Source organism: Gorilla gorilla, chromosome 19 (assembly GCF_029281585.2).
Source record: "Gorilla gorilla gorilla isolate KB3781 chromosome 19, NHGRI_mGorGor1-v2.1_pri, whole genome shotgun sequence".
Taxonomy (NCBI): domain Eukaryota; kingdom Metazoa; phylum Chordata; class Mammalia; order Primates; family Hominidae; genus Gorilla; species Gorilla gorilla.
In genome coordinates this window covers 36,920,967-36,941,253 of record NC_073243.2, presented here as the reverse complement: position 1 = coordinate 36,941,253, position 20,287 = coordinate 36,920,967, and the positions used below count along the sequence as shown (strand labels likewise).

The 20,287-nt window shown below is 38.8% G+C and overlaps 3 protein-coding genes and 1 non-coding gene across 19 annotated transcripts in view; 2 read left to right on the top strand and 2 right to left on the bottom strand.

Moving 5' to 3' along the window:
- Nucleotides 1-2,704, bottom strand: part of GFM2 (GTP dependent ribosome recycling factor mitochondrial 2) — a 63,532-nt gene extending 60,828 nt beyond the window's left edge. For 2 of the 3 annotated variants that reach the window (XR_010131747.1, XM_055367823.2), the window contains exon 1: nt 2,289-2,490. The gene's annotated coding sequence lies outside the window, so the exon portion shown is untranslated. Of the gene's footprint in view, nt 1-2,288 lie in introns of all 3 variants that reach the window. The other variant, XM_031003286.3, reaches the window with a different exon arrangement.
- Nucleotides 702-12,182, top strand: NSA2 (NSA2 ribosome biogenesis factor). Of its 2 annotated transcripts, none has more exons than XM_031003294.2 (6): nt 702-825; nt 4,277-4,464; nt 4,560-4,710; nt 5,986-6,165; nt 9,229-9,421; nt 11,964-12,182. In XM_031003294.2, the coding sequence occupies exons 1-6, from the start codon at nt 790-792 to the stop codon at nt 12,029-12,031; spliced, it is 816 nt and encodes a 271-aa protein (XP_030859154.1). In that variant the 5' UTR covers nt 702-789; the 3' UTR covers nt 12,032-12,182. The 2 variants fall into 2 exon arrangements, with proteins under 2 accessions (XP_030859154.1, XP_030859155.1); XM_031003295.2 differs by lacking the exon at nt 702-825 and adding an exon at nt 2,578-2,714.
- A 749-nt stretch (nt 12,183-12,931) lies between these two features.
- FAM169A (family with sequence similarity 169 member A) overlaps nt 12,932-20,287 on the bottom strand; it is a 91,110-nt gene continuing 83,754 nt past the window's right edge. For all 13 annotated transcript variants that reach the window (XM_055367824.2, XM_031003288.3, XM_055367828.2 and 10 more), the window contains 2 exons: nt 18,292-18,495; nt 12,932-17,368 (listed from right to left, as the gene is read on the bottom strand). In XM_055367824.2, coding sequence (XP_055223799.1) covers nt 16,820-17,368; nt 18,292-18,495 — 753 coding nt within the window. In that variant the 3' untranslated portion in view covers nt 12,932-16,819. The remainder of the gene's footprint in view (nt 17,369-18,291; nt 18,496-20,287) is intronic.
- Nucleotides 14,656-14,760, top strand: LOC115931390 (U6 spliceosomal RNA). Its single transcript, XR_004067889.1, has one exon. It is a non-coding gene; the product is annotated as a U6 spliceosomal RNA (small nuclear RNA).

The following is a 20,287-nucleotide window of genomic DNA, read 5'->3' as shown; positions in this document are numbered from 1 at the left end:
TCTGTTCTTTTCTGGATCTTAGCTAAGAAACATTCACTACTCTTATTTAGAAAGTCATCTAATACTTACATTTGATTTCCTAAATATATTTGAATCTGTTCCCTTTGTTGTTGTTGTTTTTTTTTTTTTTTTTGAGACAGGGTCTTGCCCTGTCACCAAGCCTGGAGTGCAGTGGCTTGATCTCAGCTCCCTGCAACCTCTGCCTCCTGGGTTCAAGCGATTCTCCTGCCTCAGCCTCCCGAGTAGCTGGAACTACAGGCATGTGCCACCACGCCTGGCTACTTTTTGTATTTTTAGTAGAGACGGGGTTTCGCCATGTTAGCCAGACTGGTCGTGAACTCCTGACCTCAAGTGATCTACCCACCTCGGCCTCCCAAAGTGCTGGGATTACAGGCGTGAGCCACCATGCCTGGCCTTGAATCCATTCCCTTTTCATTGGTAATGCCAAAGTTCAGGGCCTCATAGTCTCTCCACAGTTATGACTGTAATAGACATTTAATAGACATTTTCCTCTTCTTTAACTCAGTGGTTGTCAATAAAAAGATAATTTGCACAACCCAGCCCTCCCCCGCCCAAGCCAATTATTCGTTCCCATTTATTCAACAAGAATTTACTGTGTGTCTGCCTACCCACTGCTTTCTAGATATCAGTGTTAATGCAGTGAACAGAAGACAACAATCTCTCTGCCCTCATACTGCCTCTACTGTAGTCAGGGGATACAGACAACAAACAAAAGTAACGAATACAATACATAGTCTCTCCCATGATGATAGGGTGCTGCAGAGAAGAATGAAGCAGGAAAGAGGAATTGGGACAGTTAGAACTGTAAGTAAAGAGATCAAGGAAGGCCTCATTCAAACAGTGACATTTAAGCAAAGACCTGAAGTAGATGAGGGAGGAAATTCGGGGGATTGAGGGACAGCGGGGAGGGGCGCATTAAAGGCAAAGTGATTATATAACGTACTGTACCTAAAATATACAAATGCTAGTTACTATTTCTGGTTTTAAAGAGAATGATGAGATCACCTTAGAAAATGGAGCCTTAAAAAACTGCTTCAAAGGCCGGGCTCGGTGGCTCACGCCTGTAATTCCAGCACTTTGGGAGGCCGAGGCAGGTGGATCACCTGAAGTCAGGAGTTCGAAACCAGCCCGACCAACATGGTGAAACCCCGTCTCTACTAAAAATACAAAAATATTAGCTGGGTGTGGTGGCGAGCGCCTATAATTCCAGCTACTTGGGAGGCTGAACCAGGAGAATCGCTTGAACCCGGGAGGCAGAGGTTGCAGCGAGACGAGATGGCGCAATTGCACTCCAGCCTGTGCGACAAGCGACAAGATTGAAACTCCGTCTCAAAAAAACAAAAACTGCCTCAAAGCCGGGCGCTGTGGCTCAAGCCTGTAATCCCAACACTGTGGGAGGCCGAGGCGGGTGGATCGCTTGTACCCGGGAGTTCGAGACCAGCCTGGGCAACACGGTGAAACCTCATCTCTACAAAAAATACAAAAATTAGCCAGGCTTCGTGGCGCGAGCCTGTAGCTCGCTACTTTTGAGGCTGAGGTCGGAGGATCGCTTGATCCCGGGAGGTCGAGGCTGCGGTGAGCCGAGCTCGCGCCCCTGCACTCCAGCCTGGGCGACTGGGCGAGATGCCGTCTCAAAATACCCATAAAAACAAAAGCAAAAACAAAATACTGCCTCAAATACAAGCACTAAGAATTAATGAAAGTATTCTTTTGGTACAGTTCTTTTTGTTCATCAACTGAATCACGCTGCAAGCTGTGAAGTAATTAAGGGAACTTCTGCAACTATGCAGTAAAAGGGTAAACCTGGCAGTGTATTTAAGTAGACGTACTTTCTGGTAGTGAATTACTTCTTGACACTAGGGGGCCACTAAATACAAGTCCACTCAGCATTTGATTCGCTGCACCAAAATGCCTCAGAAATTTCTGGAATCAGTCCTGTACCTCCAAAAAACCAGAATGTTATCTTCTTCTTTTCTAACAGCTGCAAAGGCCCAGTAGTTCCATTTTTCTGTACACTAAGTTTTCATTCCTCAGTATCCTTCACAATCATGCACACATTACACAGAGTGACCGGAACAAAGATGAGTCGCCTTCGCCGAATGATAGAGAAAAACTTCCATACTGAGCGAACACCGAGGGGAGTCCGGAGGCCCTGTTGTCCTCCTCCGTGGCTGGCTGTGTCCGTCGCAGCCTGAAAGGTCAGCGGTACCCAGCGCTGTGACAGGGTCACAGGCGCGCGATGTCTCACAGCTCGAAGCAGTACTCACCTGGCATTAGGCCGCGTGCCGCAGGCCAGCTCTCACCGCTGGGCTGTTGAAGCAGGAGGCGTGAGCCGCGCCAAAGTCTGCAACGGCCTCAAGTCTCGACGCCAGCCTAGGGAAAAGGCAATGTATCTAAACGAAAAGAAAATAGGCTTTCTCCGCTCTACCGCCTCGGGCAGCCACACCTCCACACTTCCGGCGGTGTACCGGCCAAATGCCGCCTGCCAGCAACTTCCGTCCTCCTAGCTAAAAGCGGAAAACAGAGGCTCGGAACCGCTGCGTGGTTCTTGCTCTTCACTCGGCCGTTTTAAAGGGTGACCCTTTCCTGTCCCGGCCTGCGTGGCGTGGGCTTGTGGGTCTTTGAGACCCGAAAATTGAGAGGGTTTTCGCACTCCAGGGGCTGCTCCTGGCGGCTCTGCGGCCGTCACCATGGTAAGGAGGATGCCTCGGACGCTCGCGACACACAGCGTCTGAGTTAGTGGGACCTGAGGACTCTGGGGCGCTGGGGTAGGGGGTGAGCGGTGGTAGGCGGAAATGAGAACTGCCAAGAGAAAAGGATGGTAGACCCGTGGGGTGGGCTCTGAGGAGTGGAAACAACTTCACATTCGAGACACAGACGGTATTTGCCAGAACACAAGCTTTGGAGCAAGATTTTACTCTGTCCTGTTTTCTTTTTTCTTTTTGATCCACCGCTAAGAGTCCTAAAAATTCCTGATTTCACCACAAGCGTGGTTATCAGCCCCAGAGCCTAATGGGAATATGGTTGTGCCTTGTACAATCTTAGATGTCAATCCCGCCCCCTTCATTTTACTGCTGAGGAAACTGAAGGCGTCCTTGCCAAAGACCAGACAGCTAATGAATTGCGAAGCCGGGCTTAACGGCCCAGATCTAACTGCCGGGTCCTTTCTCTTTCTGTTACGTCTCTATAATCTGCGTTTCTTTGCAAAAATGGCATTCCATACACCCTTCATGTGATTGCTGCAAAGTTTATGTGATAGCAGTTGGGACACCTTGTTGGTTGTTACTTAACATTGTTCTCTGTGCTGGACTTGGCTTTGTATCATTTTTATTTTTGCAGCCTTAAAATACGAATAGACTCACGCCTGGCCGCGTGTTTAAAACGTGTCTAAAATGCAAAAAGCATCCCATACATTGCTGGTGAAAAGAAAAATAATGCACTTTTGGAAAACGGTCTGGCAGTAAACACACGTCCACATGAAGACTTGCATGCAGTTGTTTATTGCAGATTTATTCGTAATCACCCAAAACTGGGAACAACCCTGATACCTATCATCTGGTCAGCGGGTAAACAGTGGTGTATCCATACAATAGCATACTACTCAACAATAAAAAGGATTGAAGTACCTATACCTGCAGCAAACTGGGTGAATCCCAAAAGCAAGAAACCAGATTCAAAAGGCTATGTACTACTGTTGATCCCTGTTTCATTCTGGGAAAGGCGAAACTATAGGGATAGGTATCAAACTGAGGGTTGGGAAAGAGGATTGACTTAAAAGTGACATAGGGAATTTTAGGGGGAAATGGAAATTCTCTGTATTTTGATTGTGGTGGTTACAGAACTGTGTAGTTAGGAAAAACTTAGAACTGTATACCTAAAAAGGACAGGTTTTACTGTGTGTAAATTATGCTTCAATAAAACTGACTTAAATGTTTTAAATGTGAAATGAAGGTGTTATTAAAAAAGCAAATTATGTCAAGGAAAAAAGATACTGTAATCAGTTCATCCCTTTTGTGGTCCAGTAGATTTTGGACCATTCCCTAATGAGATTATTAGAGATGTAAGCCCTGATGCCTCATATCATTCGAGACCAAAATTTAACTTACATCATGTGAATAGACTTAATGGTGCAAGAATCATTTAAGTAAGTGAACATTTGGATGAAACAGGGTCTTTGTGCTGTGTAAAAGAAAGCATTTTAGAATAATTGTCAGTACTTTAAAAAATTAAAATAATATTTCTTCCATCATTATAGCCACAGAATGAATATATTGAATTACACCGTAAACGCTATGGATACCGTTTGGATTACCATGAGAAAAAGAGAAAGAAGGAAAGTCGAGAGGCTCATGAACGTTCAAAGAAGGCAAAGAAAATGATTGGTCTGAAGGCTAAGCTTTACCATAAACAGCGTCATGCTGAGAAAATACAAATGAAAAAGACGTAAGTGGTCTCATTTATTTGTCATAACAAGTTAACATCTTTTGAGTAATCATTATTAAAACAGATAATCTTGAATCTTTTCTCCTTCTTGGTAGTATCAAGATGCATGAAAAGAGAAACACCAAACAAAAGAATGATGAAAAGACACCACAGGGAGCAGTACCTGCCTATCTGCTGGACAGAGAGGGACAATCTCGAGCTAAAGTACTTTCCAATATGATTAAACAGAAACGAAAAGAGAAGGCGGTAAGCAATAACAATTGAAGTCTTTGTTTTGTTTAGGAGAATTACTTCAATTCAAATTTGAGGTTCTTGTTTCTTGGTTTAATTTCAAACATGAAGTACAGCTATTATTCCCATTATTTAGATGTTGAAGTCTTTGTAAATTTAATAATAAAAAACCTGCTTTCTCATCATAAGGTTTTAAAATTTAAGTTTTAAAAAAAATTTATTAGAATGCCATATGAAATTAAAAAGCTGGTAAGGAGTGAATTTCAAATTCAATATTTGTCTTCCTGTTTGAAAACCCACAGTGCTATGCAGTCATAAAGAAAAATACAAATGCTTCTTATTTGTGCTGCCCTGTAGTGCCAAACTTGGTTAAAAAGTAGAATGGTGGAAAACTCCCTGAGTTGTCACAAAAAATGTGGCTTTTTAAAACACCTATAAATAGATTAGCAGAAATCCAGATAAAAGAATATGCAGTATTTATATTTAAAGAATTATTTTTACTGCCTTACACTACTTCAGTTTTTTCATAGAATTTGCACTCAAGGGAGGCATAAAACATCTGGTGCGGATTTTGTCTTGCTAGTGATCTACAGATCCATCTCGGGAAGAAATACAGAGACATATTAAGAGGTGGAAACACTCTTCCAGTGTTATGCTATTAAACATTAGTAAACACATATACTGCTTATAGAAGTCACCATCAGCTGGGCACGGTGACTCACGCCTGTAATCCCAGCACTTTGGGAAGCCAAGGCAGGTGGATCACCTGAGGTCAGGAGTTCAAGACCAGCCTGACCAATGTGGTGAAACCCCACCTCTACTAAAAATACAAAAATTAGCTGGGTGTGGTGGTGTGTGTCTGTAGTCCCAGCTACTCGGGAGGCTAAGACAGGAGAATTGCTTGTACCCAGGAGGCAGAGGCTGCACAGTGAGCCAAGATTGTACCACTGCACTCCAGCCTGAGCAACAGAGCGAGACTCCGTCTGAAAAAAAAAAAAAAAAAAACCACCACCACATTACAGGTGGTATTTTCTCACCCATAACACAGCATTAAGATTTTTAGCTTAAGCCAACCATTTATTTAACATATCCACGATATATAAACTTGTTCTGTTTAATTTGCAGCTTACGAGACAATACAGACCTCTAGAAGACAGTTGAGCCAAAAATGTGTTGATGGTCAAGCAAAAAAAAAAATAGATCTACTACTTTGTACAACTAAAACATATTTGACTTATTCTCATTGTCCTTTAATAACAATATAAACTTTTAACTGTGGCATATTTTTAGGGAAAATGGGAAGTCCCTCTGCCTAAAGTACGTGCCCAGGGAGAAACAGAAGTATTAAAAGTTATTCGAACAGGAAAGAGAAAGAAGAAGGCATGGAAGAGAATGGTTACTAAAGTGTGCTTTGTTGGAGATGGCTTTACAAGAAAACCACCTAAATATGAAAGATTCATCAGGCCAATGGTAAGTCCTTGGAAGAGTGTAATGACCGAAATATTAGTTCACTTTGTTAAATCGGATAAAGAACATTATCATTTCCTGAAATTCTTTAAATTGATGTGGAACAGGTTGAAAGATATTTTTATGCAATTTTTGTTATTTTAAGTTATTGATAGAAGTTATTTAGTACTTTTTCCACTAGTCAAAAATCTTTAGCCCAGTGCGGTGGCTCACACCTGTAATCCCAGCACTTTGGGAGGTTGAGGTGGGTGGATCACCTGAAGTTAGGAGTTCAAGACCAGCCTGGCCAACGTAGTGAAACCCTATCTATACTAAAAAATACAAAAAATAAGCTGGGCGTGGTGGCGGGCGCCTGTAATCCCAGCTACTAGGGAGGCTGAGGCAGGAGAATCACTTGAACCTGGGAGGCGGAGGTTGCAGTGAGCTGAGATCACGCCATTGCACTCCAGCCTGGGCAAGAAGAGCAAAAATCCGTCTCAAAAAAAAAAAAAAAATCTTTTCAGCTTCGTGAGAGATTTGAAAAAGTAGTATCATAAGACATTGTCAGTGAATTCTGACTTTTAAACATGACATTAGAATCTTCATTTTCCACAGTCATATTTTCCTCATTGAACTAGTGATCTACAATATGCCTGATATTGTCTAGGTCTCAAAACACTTCCTGTCTTTGACAGCAGTTCGAAAACTTGAGTAGGACTGTTTTATAAGAGTCAATTCCAGTTTGATAAGGAAAGTATCTAAATGCTCTTGAAAATCATTGAAAAGCTGGGCGCGGTGGCTCACGCCTGTAATCCCAGCACTTTGGGAGGCCGATGCAGGCAGATCACGAGGTCAGGAGATCAAGACCATCCTGGCTAACACTGTGAAACCCCATCTCTACTAAAAAAAAAAATACAAGAAATTAGCCGGGCATGGTAGCGGGCACCTGTAGTCCCAGCTACCTGGGAGGCTGAGGCAGGAGAATGGCGTGAACCTGGGAGGCAGAGCTTGCAGTGAGTGGTGATCATGCCACTGCACTCCAGCCTGGGGGACAGAGCAAGATTCTGTCTCAAAAAAAAGAAAAAAAGAAAAAGAAAATATTTGAAAAAAGGAAGATAATTTAATATAGCTTAATTTCTGTTGAAGGCAGCAATAGTAATGTGACCCCAAACTTCCCCAACCCTGGGTAGAAACATAGTTGAAGATATATTTTTGCAAAATCCCTTCAAAGAGACTGAACTGTTCTCCCAGTTAGATACACAGCCTCAAAAAAACAAAGTATCAGAGAGAGGAAAGTTGCAACATGCCAAAATCCTAGTGTTCAACCTGAGTAATTTTTTTTTTTTTTTTTTTTTTGAGATGGAGTCTCCCTCTGTAGCCCAGGCGGGAGTGCAGTGGCACGATATCGGCTCACTGCAAGCTCCGCCTCCCGGGTTCTCGCCATTCTCCTGCCTCAGCCTCCCGAGTAGCTGGGACTATAGGCGCCTGCTACCACGCCCAGCTACTTTTTTTGTATTTTTGTGTAGAGACGGGGTTTCACCGTGTTAGCCAGGATGGTCTCGATCTCCGTGATCCACCCGCCTTAGCCTCCCAAAGTGTTGGAATTACAGGCATGAGCCACCGCGCCCGGCCAAGGTGAGTAATTTTTAATAGATTAAAATATTGGCAAATAGCCTGTTTCTGTAAATAAAGTTTTAATGGAACACAGTCATGCCTGTTCATTTACATATTGCATAACCCCTACCCCTAGAATTGAGCAGTTGCAACAGAGGCCATATGGCCTGGCAAAGCCTAAAATGTTTACCTATTGGGTTCTTTACACAAAATGTTTCCCCACCCCGGATTATATCATGGACTCGACTTGTTTTGGTTTCATATTCATATTCTGAATATATTTTGGTAGCCTTAACAGTTCTACAGGGAGAGAATATACAAGTCAGGCTATTCTAGGTTTTCTGTAGTTTCACAGATTTGTCATTATAATCAGATGGCATCCTGAATGGTGTCAGTTTCTTACAAGCTTGATTAATGAGTCTGTTACTAAGAAACTGATTTAGTGATTTTTCCCCCCATCCCCATGCACACAAAAATCAAGACTGCAAAATGTTGTGACGTTTAAAGTACTACACCCTAAAAGACCTTATTAGGTGACTGGGTGACTCCATAACCAGTTTCTGTAACAAAGACTCCTCTGGGCCTCCTCCAGTCTCATATTACCATCAACCTAAAGAAAGCTGACAATCCACTCCTTTTTTCATCATGGAAAGTAGCTGAGGTATATAAAGACTTGGAATCAGGATATTAAGGTTTGAGTCTGTTTACCACTCACCATTTAATCTGGAAACAAGTCATTTAACCTGCTGATCCTTGTTACATCATTCGAAAACAGAGGAGAGGGGATGTGTTTGCTGTGAGGTTATTGTGTTTAAGTGAGCCAGTTGTGAGCTAGCATAGTGGCCTGGTATATATAAAGTCCTTAGTAAGTCTAAGTGTAGATGACTAGACAGTAAAAATCTGAGTATGTTGCTAGGTAGCTATTACAGGGTGAAAAAAAAAAAACTTTCCAGAGGCTAGCTGTGGTGGCCTGTAATCCCAACACTTTGGGAGGCTGAGGTGGGTGGATACGTTGAGAGCCCAGGAGTCCAAGACCAGCAGGCAACATGGCGAAACCCCATCTCTACCAAAAAAAAAAAAAAAAAAAAAAAAAAAAAAAATTTAGCTAGGCATGGTGGCGCGTGCCTGTAGTCCCAGCTACTCGGGAGCCTGAGGTGGGAGGATGTCTTGAGCCCAAGAAGTCCAAGCTGCAGTGAGCCAAGATCACGCCACTGCACTCTGGCGTGGGCAACTGGGCAAGACCCTGTCTCAAAAAGAAATTCTTAAGTATTTGTGTGGGTGTTTTCCCCACATATTTATACTGTAACCATCAGCTTTTTACTCTGTAAAACATATTTTATTAGCTTCTTTAAGGTGACATTATTCAACCATAGTTTTTTGGAGATGGTTGAAAAAGATAAGCGAAAACGACCACTACTCATCACTGTTAACATTTTGGACGTAAACATTCTTATGTTGTGTTTGACTTACTAGGGCTTGCGTTTCAAGAAAGCCCATGTAACACATCCTGAACTGAAAGCCACCTTTTGCCTACCAATACTTGGTGTAAAGAAGAATCCCTCATCCCCACTGTATACAACTTTGGGTGTTATTACCAAAGGTACTGTCATTGAAGTAAATGTGAGCGAATTGGGCCTTGTGACGCAAGGAGGCAAAGTTATTTGGGGTAAGTAAATTTTTGAATACAGGGCTGCTGTGTTCTGCAGTACTAATAGAAATACTATTCAAGTTGATGTATTAATAAAATATACAGCAAATTTTTTTAATGCAGTAGAGCTAAAACATTGTAAATCAGATGTAAATATTTAGTAAAAAATACTTTATAGAAAAAGTAGTTATAAATACAATTGTTTTAAAATTTAGCTTACTGGTTTTAGTTACATAAGGTGTAATACATTCTGCTAGATTTATTTTGATCCTTTTTAGCCAGGCATGGCAGCTCATGCATGTAAATCCCAGCACTTTGGGAGGCTGAGGCGGGTGGATCACCTGAAGTCAGGAGTTTGAGACCAGCCTGGCCAACATGGCAAAACCCCATCTCTACTAAAAACACAAAAAAATCAGCCGGGTGTGGTGGCGAGCACCTCTAATCCCAGCCACTTGGGAGGCTGAGGCAGGAGAATCACTTGAACTCAGGAGGCGGAGCTTGCAGTGAGCTGAGATTGTGCCACTGCACTCCAGACTGGGAGACAGAGCAAATCTCCATCTCAAAAAAAATTTTTTTAACCTTTTTAATAAAAATTATTATAAGGGAAGCAGATGCAAAGTTATAACTAAGAAATATTGTAAGAAAATAGAATAAATTAACCATGAGCAGAGGAAGGGAGGCATATATCAAACATATTTTAAAAGTGAGGTCAGCTTACGTGAAGTATTAGCCAATGACTAAAGATGTCTTCCATAAGAAAAAATTTCTTTTGCCGCAACTTTATATTATGTAAATACTTCTTATATTTACATGCTAACATTAAGAGAAAATACCTATTAAATTTAAAGAAATAGAACTGTCTGTCCCACATAGGTAAACTGATCATTGAAACTGCCAGGAGCGGTGGCTCAGCCTGTAATTCCAGCACTTTGGGAGGCTGAGGCGGACAGATCATCTGCAGTCAGGAGTTCAAGACCAGCCTGGCCAACATGGTGAAACCCCATCTCTACTAAAAATACAAAAATTAGCCAGGTGTTGTGGCCCACACTTGTAATCCCAGCTGCTCCGGTGGCTGAGGCAGGAGAATTGCTTGAACCTGGGAGGTGGAGCTTGCAGTGAGCTGAGATCGTGCCATTGCACTCCAGCCTGGATGACAGAGCGAGACTCTGTCTCAAAAAGTAATAATAATAATTGAAAGTGATTTAACACAGTTTAGTTCGTTCTGTTAATTCCCATTAACAGGTCTCAGAAATCATGTAGAAGCTTCCAGGCTTTAAAAAGCCCCCTTGCTATCTGGGCAGAGTGGCTGACACCTATAATCCCAGCACTTGGGGAGGCCGAGGCAGGAGGTTCACTTGAGACTGGAGTTGGAGACCAGCCTGGCCAACATGACAAAACCCCGTCTCTACTAAAAATACAAAAAAATTAGCCAGGTGTGGTTGCGGGTGCCTGTAATTCTAGCTACTCGGGAGGCTGAGGCAGGAGAATCACATGAACCTGGAGCTTGCAGTGAGCTGAGATCATGCCACTGCACTCCGGCCTGGGAGACAGAGCAAGCCTCCATCTCAAAAATAAGTAAAATAAAAATATTTTGATCCTTTTTAATAAAAATTCTTTATTACAAGGGAAGCAGATGCAAAGTTATAACTAAAAAAAATTGTAAAAAAAAAACAATAAATTAACCATGAGCCGAGGGAGGCATACAACATATAATCACACTAGATCAGTAATAATTAAAACAGAAATGTGTCATGCAGTAATTTTAAACGCCCTCATTTGCTTAGTTTTCTACCTTTAGTACCCAGATCCAATTTCTTTGAAAGGGAAGAATACACGCTACAACTTCTTCAATCATTGGTTTATACTTCATGTCAGCTGACCTCAGTTTTAAAATATGTTGTTACCTTGACTTGAAACTCATTTGAAACTTGATACATTTTCCAGGAAGGATTATGTGAAAAAGTGACAATGCTCAGATCAATCCACAAAAGCCTGTTAATGCAATGTACTAATAACATGGAGCTGGCAATTATTTGCAAAAACACATTTGTATGAAAATTGTATTCAGAACTCAAATTTGTCCTTAAATGATTGAATTTTGTAAAATCTCATTTATCCTTTATGGTTCATTTCTTATTTATTGAAAGTGGTAATTAGAAATATTTTAGGCATGGCTGGGCGCAGTGGCTCACACCTATAATCACAGCACTTTGGGAGGCCAAGGCAGGCAGATCATTTGAGCTCAGGAGTTCGAGCCCAGCTTGGGCAACATGGCAAAACCACATCTCTACAAAATACAAAAACAAAAAAATTAGCCAGGCAGTGGCGTGTGCCTGTGCTCCCAGCTACTCGGAAGACTGAGTGAGGAGAATTGCTTGAGCCCAGGAGGCAGAGGTTGCAGTGAGCCAAGATCACGCCACCACACTGCAGCCTGGGGAATAAGAGTGAAACGCTGTATTAAGACAAAAAGAAAAAAAAAGGCAAAAGTTATATTCTTTAAAATTAATTTTTATTAGCTAACAACCCTCCCTTTTCCCTTTTTTGGTTTTGTTTTCCTTAGGAAAATATGCCCAGGTTACCAACAATCCTGAAAATGATGGATGTATAAATGCAGTCTTACTGGTTTGATAGCAATTTCATATATAATTATTGAGGACTACACACCAATTGAAGAAACTGCCATTACTGTGATGTTTCTGAATACTACCAAACAGCCATACATGTCTGCAATGAAGACATTTATTAAATTGTAAACATTAAAGTGGTCCAGTTTTATAAATGGTCTTTATTTTGAAATATGCTTTGACCCCATGTTCATAAAACTGAATGATTGAAAAAAAGCAAATATACAAATATCCTACTTCATCAATATCTGCATTTGTGAGTGGGTATTCAGCAATTTCCTGAAAAACCACCAGTGTTCATTGAAAATGCCTTTCAAAAAGGTTAATACACAATTATGTGTCTGAGAATTCAACTTAAGTATCTTCTACCTCGTTAATCATTAATCCTAAAAAAGGCAGCATTAATACAGATGTTAAGTTTATAGTGTTTGTTTACACTAGAAGTATGTGAGAAGACACTAAAAGTTCAGAAATCTTAGAGAAATCTTTTCACCTGTGAAATCCAGTACAGCAAAGGTCTAGGGAATTCACATTCTAAACATTTTTTTCATCTCATTTACCATGTATAATAATACCTACTTGGCACTATTTTCTACTTGAATCATGAAAATGAAAAAAATATACTAAAGTCTTTCTTTATACTCTCTTAGCATTTTCTGTATTCTAAACAATATATTTATACTTTCAGAATAGTATTAAGAATTAGTTTAAGTAACTCCAGCTAAGTTTTAAAAGGAAAAAGAAGACTGCACTGATTCCCTGAGGAGAAATTTATTTGCAGTTACTTAGATGATGTAAAAAGGTAAGGATTTAGGGTTGTAACTTGGTGAAAGCACTTTTGTGATCTGTTATATGTTGTGGTTTTAAGGATGGCAGTATGTTACATTAATCTATAATCACCACATTGTTTTAAATTGTTTATTTTTTTTTAAAGAAGTCTGTCTTCAGAGTACAACCAATGTGATTAATTGTGCCTTTAACAAAGTCATTCAATGTCTAAACAAATTCAGTATCTGAAACATCTTCATGAGGAAAACTGAAGGAAAAGAATTTAAAAACACAGACCAGGAAACAATCACAAAATATAGGTTTAATTACTACTTTTAAACTTAAAAAAAAAAAAAACCCCAAGAAAACAAACATAGGTACTCCAGTAGGACTTGCTACTCTGAATAATGTAACATTTTTTCTAAGTTCTATAAATATACTGGAAGTTTTAGAACACATACAGACGCTTAGGAAAAGAAAGGCTAGTTCCTTGGAAATGACGATCCAGGATGATACAATCACTTGATGACAGAAGGTAAGCCTTTCTTACAATTAGATTTTAGCAGATAATTTTGCCACTAATATAAATGGGTGATGTGTGGATCACAAGTTCTAGAAGGCGAATAAAAATATTGACTCCAGGTAATTTCTGGATACTACAAAAATGAAGTTTGCTTGTTTTTTTTTGGAACCAAAAATACTATCTTGTAAGGTACAAAGAAAGCTTGATATTAAGTATGAAAACATAAGCATAACATTTGTAACTAATCACACCCATGAAAGACTAGATGACACCTGAAACATTTTTCAAAATACTGTAACACAGATGAGTAATATTAGTATAAATTTTTTATTTACATTAAGATCTGTTTCAGTTTGCTGGTGTGACCAAACCTTAGAAGGTAATCCCAAGGGATAAAGCAGAACATAAGAGCAGATATTTAGGTATTAGTACAGGCTCAATTTGATGCAATCATAAACCTTCAAGATTTCTAGTCACTGAAACCCCACTGTAGGTAGTGTTCTGGAGTCTGCTATAAGTAAATCTTTAATGACTAGATGTTTTCCTTACCATCTACACTGAATGGAAATACCATGAATATAGACACATTTTAAGTAGAAGACTGACATTCTAAATCATGCTGTTTGATTTTATAAAAAATCATAATAGACCCTCTCACCTTTAAAAGTAGAGGAGCTTTATAATAAATTCTTAAATATACTAATTTCTGTGACGTCTAGCAATTGAATAATTTAAACTTGAAAGAACTAAAATACTGCTAATAACCATCTGCTTTATATTACACAAGGAAATATACACGTATGTACATAAAAAGTGAACTCCCTTCACAAATAAGTTCACAAAGGACTATATGTAATGTGACTGGACATTCAACAACTAGACTAGCCGGTTGAAATCACATTTTCAGTCCTCTGTGAAATTTTTTCTAATGCCTTGCAAAAACTACAGATAACTGATTAAGTTCATGTAGGTTCCTTATTGAAGATAAATTGTGGTATAAATTCTATACTCAAGTTACTGAACATGAGAGTTAGGTTTTTCCAAGTGATCTAACTTTTCCCTCTATAATCTATAAACCCCAAAATAACAATTTCTGTCAGAGATAATCTGTAACACAAGTGTTCTTGTGTGCTGAACAAAAAAATTCTAAATTGTTTACAATTCACTTACTATTTAACCCAAACAAGTTTAACAAGAATAAGTTTATACTGTTAGCCCCCAATGGTCATATATAATTAATAAACATTTTTTGTAAACTCAACTATATTCACACATCAAGAGTTGAGCCAGTGAGCTCAATCTTTAAAAAACTACATTTGTCTAAAGAAAGTCTTTTAGTGCTCACTTCGGCAGCACATATACTAAAATTAGAACAATACAGGGAAAATTAGCATGGCCCCTGTGCAAGGATGACACAAATTAATGAAGCGTTTCCATGTTTAAAATAATTTGAAAAGAAAGTATTTTAAACAAACCCAAGTAAAAATAAAATATCTACAAGTGTTGTTTTCAAATCTAAGAAATGAAACATGTAAAGATTAAGAATTTACTGAATCTTAACAGAATATTTCCCTTTGTGATATTGCCAGAAGTTTCTCATAAAATGTATAAAACAGCATAAATGTTTGGTAGATTCACTAATAGTAGTCATACTTTTTTTTTTTACTTAGTATTAGCATTTGTTGAAAAAATAAATGGCCAAAGTGCTTTAATTTTCATTTAGAATGAAATAATCTGGCTTACCTTTGACTAATTAAAGAAAATATAGGGTAATACAATTGTTCAAAATCTAACACAAATAGGAGCATTTACTATTTTTGTCTGCTTTAAGACTTTAACTTAACTAATTAGATCGAAAATACCAACATCCCCAAACAAAATTTACTGACCTGACATCAGCTTACTATAGACTGAATAAACTTTCAACATCAGTCCTTAGCTACCTCAAATAATGACACAAAGTCTTAATGTTTCTTTTGCATAAGGATCAAGCTATTTTTAAAACAATTTAAATGGTCTCAAAACATTCTCCAACTTAAGTGCAAATTTGAGTACACATAATATTTCCAAAGAGTAGAACTGTTTTTAGATTATCTTTGGATTCTAATAACCATTTTGTCCATTTTTAAATAAATTGCAAAAAATAACAGTTCAGTGTTTTTTTTCTTCAAATTTTCCTAGGCCTTTGCTATGGCAACACAATATACACTTAACAGGCCAGCTTGCAACCAGTACTCAGTACAAATCAAAGGATGATTGAAGCCTCAAATATGATTGAAGCCCTTGTAACCACAGCTCCCCCAAAGGCAGTTTACCCCTGCCATATAGGTCTAACATTGGGGGCAGTTTTACCCCTGCCATATAGGTCTAACATTGTGGGGTGCACCTCCAAACCTACCCAAAAATGGACATCAAGGGCATAAGCCGGCAGGCAGGAAGATCTGTTGATTGGAGAATCACTCCATGAGTTACAGAAGTAGATGAAAGCTGTGGGGGAATATAAATAAGACTGTAGAATTAGGGAGGTGGCAAGATTTAAGGAGATGCCTTAGGAAGGAGCCTCATACTTCTGAAATATAGATGTTAACTGGGTTGGGATAAAAGTAAAATCTCCAGCTTAATTTATCTATCTGATCAGGACCAGAAGTCCAAATTAAACCATGTCTCTAAAGTATAGTTGTGATTTTTACCTGATTAAAGGTGAAAGTGAAGTCTAAACTTCTAGGCATCTGCACATATGCAGACAAAAAAAATTACAGCAAACTAATACTTAAAATGAAATTTTAAATAATTAGTCCCCACATGCCACAGTTAAATCCCTGACAGTACTGTTAACATCAGATGATAGAATGAATTAGAAACAGATTTTATGTGTACCTTTCCATACATAGTGAAGTCAAAGGAAAAAACTGCATCTATATCTAGGATTAAGAGGCCAAAACCAAAATATATTCATGAACCTTTGACCATAAGTTTCTGTTTTTGTGCTCTCATTTACTTGAAGTTATATTTTTTCTAATTTATTGACACTTATTTTTGTTTAGGCATGCCTACATTTTAAAAAATTGGTGATTAGTTTTGAAATTTAAAACTTCTAGAACCCTCACCAAGTTTTACTATTAAAACCCTTAGTATAAAAGATTTCTGTGATCCTTATAAGTAATGGAAATCCTACTACTTTCACAGCTTTTTAATTCTATTTTTGAAATAATGGTCAGATGTACCACCTGATAAAGAAAATATAATATGATCTGGTTTCCCAAAATTGAAACATGGTTAATAAAAATAAAAAATTGCATTTACCAAAAATAGCCTGAAAAATTAAAAACAATGGTGAATTCTACGTTCTAAAGGGAAGCAAAAAACTGCATAGTAAATAAGTTCAAATTGAAATTTTGGAAATTTTTTTCCTGTGCCCCATGCTGTTTATTAATTACCATATTTTAAAAACAACAACTATGTTACAAAGAAGAGGATTTATCATCCACTTTTCTTCTTCCTTCAGGTCAGCTTAGCTTTCTTCTTAGCAGGTCCTTTATGCCCTTTGGCCTTTCTTCTTAAATTCCGCCTGTCTACCACAGGCACTTCCACTTCTATTTCCTCTGAGCTGCTATCCACAGCTTTTTCTGCCAATTGCGTAAACTGATCCAGTTGCTCGGAAGATGCTTCAGACTGCTCCTCTGACTGATTCTTCTGTCCTGCATTCTGTGAAAATGGCACGTCTTCAAGTTCAACCTCTATCAAAGAACTCTGAGGAAGAGCAGTAGATGTTTCCTGGGGCTCAGATACCCCCTCCTCACCCTGGTCTTCCAATGAGGAAGTAGTATTAGGAGACAAATTCTCAGAGACCGGTTCTTCGGAAAATTCAGCTATCACAGAGTTTGGAAAACCACCATCAGATCGTTCTTCATTTGACATAGTAGCAACATTGTCTGAACTCCCAAGATGTGCTTTCTTTCTTGGAAGTAGGGACAGTTTCTCTTCCATGTGCCCCTTTTCATCAGATGTGCCTTCATCCATCAACATTTCTGAGTCAGGTATACGTGGGGTCTGAAAATTAAAAACCTGGTCAACAAATAAACTTGTACTACAGTTCTAAAAATAAATTCTCAGGCTCTAATATGCAGTGACACTGAACTACAATTTAATTCGGTATTCATTACTCAAAATCGAGTATTTTTTTGAATTTCTGTTCTGCTAAATGTGTATATATTCTGAATACAACTCAATTTCTTCAAAATTGTGTCACATGGTAATTTTAATACTAAGTTATTACTTTGAGGATATAATGAAATATTTATTTCATAATTAAGACACATTAAGCTTCATATCAAGATTCTTTAAAACCATGAATCAACTCAGTTTTTTTAGTTTCCTGGTGTTACTGGAGCCAGAACCAAAAATACCTTGGGACTTCACTGTGCCACCACACTTAAGTTTGACTACGATTTCATTAGATAAGTTAGGGCAATGGAAGTTTTATTCTTTTACTTAGGTGAGACACTAATAATGCCATACAACAGTTTTTTAGCCATAAGTTGTAATATTCAAAAGTAACAAAATTAAATTTCTTTTAAAATACTCCAACAAGTTTTTTCCCCCACTAACCTAATCTGTCTGCCTAATTAAAACAAATATAAATTACTGTTTTGGTCACAGTCTATGTAACCAATATAGGTACTCAAATATTTGGTAAATAATGCTTTATCCAATTTTCTAAGCATTTCCTAACTATAAAGTATTAAAAGTAATAAAACTCATTTTGTTACCACATATCAGATATGAATAAGGTTATTATTTGAATTTATAAAATATTACTGATTTTCTTATAATATCAAATCTAGTATAAAAGTTAATCTTCCTAAAGCACTGCACATGTAAAGGTGGAAGCAAATATATATACCATGCACCCTCCTCGCTAATGTCACCAACATTGGTAAGCTTTATTAAAAAATAGCTCATTGCCCCCTTACCTTATCTGGTGCATCTACCTCAGGGGGTTTTGAAGATTCTACCACCAGTGGAACAAGATTTGTAGAGTCTTCACTGGAATTAAAAGGCTGCAATTTTAATTCTTCATCTAAAACTTCACTAGTGGAGTCTTCCTCTTCTGTTATAAGTGAGGTCTTAAGAGAATCGTCCATTATCTCACCATTCATAGGCTCTAATTCAGATTCCTACACCATGAGGAGAGGGGGAAAAAGTAAGGACATGATTACAAACTAACTTATTTGTCATGCATGACGGGTCCCTTCTCCAGTGCCTACCTATCCTACACCAAGACTCAAATTTACATCATAGGACATGGGTTAAAGAACAGTCTTACTGGGGGAAGGAGGAAACTCATAAGGCAGTATCAGCAAAATAAAATAATCCTGAGTACCCCGTACTCCCACTGCTCTTAAGGAAAGATGGGGCAGGACCAGGATGCTCTGTGGACACACAGTGTGGGTCGGAGATTCAATGAAAAGACCCTACCCACTTCTTGTTCCTCCTTCTTAGAGGGCAATCATGGAAAGAACTTTTTCAGGAAAAAGGCACCAGACAGAGTATAGACTTGATGGTAGCTCTTTACATAACACCAGCTGTTCAGCATCTGGAATCTTTGCGGCCTATGGGAAATCACAGTTTTCTCTGCCAGAGGTAGGAAGCACTACCAGTCTTATGGGAATTTCAGTTTGGGTGCTGCATCTTGCTGGGAGGAGAGAGCCCTAGTCTCAGTCAACACCAGGGTCATTTCTGAACAGTCCTGCTCCTTGCATATCATTAAAGTATGGAAATGCTATTTGATAACATGAACTCTCCAATTTCTAAAATTCTCCCAATGTTTATCCATTTACTTCTATTTAATATCAAGTATTTCTAATCCTGACATTCTAATAATTAAGAGGAATTTTATTACCATTATTAAAATTATAAAACTGATGCACTCAAGTGTTCACAAATAGATTTGACTTTGTGTAGGACCCCTAAAAGCATATCAAGGAAATTTTTCCAAAAGAGAAATCACGGATTTTAATTTTTCTATAGTAAAAAATTTATTAAATTGTTCTAAAATAAAAATTGTCTATAAAATATCTATTTTATTATATCAGATGATACATAGAATAGAGTTCACACAGAAGGTAATATAAAGCTCATAAAAATGACCAGAGTGGGAGAGATATATAAATCTAGAGTTACTGGTCATTCCCATATATAAAACAGTTGAAGTCATAAGATTGGATGTATGTTCAAAAAAGAGAAAATGAACCAAAGTTCAGAAAATCAAGGACTCTTCCTAGAGTGTCCACAATAAGGGGGAAAAGGCAAGTAGGAGAAGAGTCAAAAAATAAAAATAATACTTCAGAGACAGAAAAACCAAGAAACCAGCATGGCCAATATGGTGAAACCCCCTCTCTACTAAAAATATAAAAATTAGCCAGGCATGGCGGCACTCGCCTGCAGTCCCAGCTACTTGGGAGGCTGAGGCAGAAGAATAGCTTGAACCCAGGATGCGTGTAGCAGTGAGCCAGAGAGATCATGCCACTGCAGTCCAGCCAAGGGAGACAGAGCAAGACTCCGTCTCAAAAAAAAAAAAAAAAAAAAAACACAAGAAACCAAAGTGCAATAGTGTTATAAAGTGAAGAGACTAGAGAACTTCAGGAAGAGAGGGTAATCAACCCAGGCTAAAAAAAAAAAAAAAAAAAAAAAAAAATTAGGCCTGGCCACGGTGGCTCACACCTGTAATCCCAGCACTTTGGGAGGCCGAGGTGGGCAGATCACAAGGTCAGGAGATCGAGACCATCCTGGCTAACATGGTGAAACTCCGTCTCTACTAAAAAATACAAAAAATTAGCCGGGCGTGGTGGCAGGCGCCTGTAGTCCCAGCTACTCGGGAGGCTGAGGCAGGAGAATGGCGTGAACCCGGGAGGCGGAGTTTGCAGTGAGCTGAGATCGCGCCACTGCACTCCAGCCTGGGCAACAGAG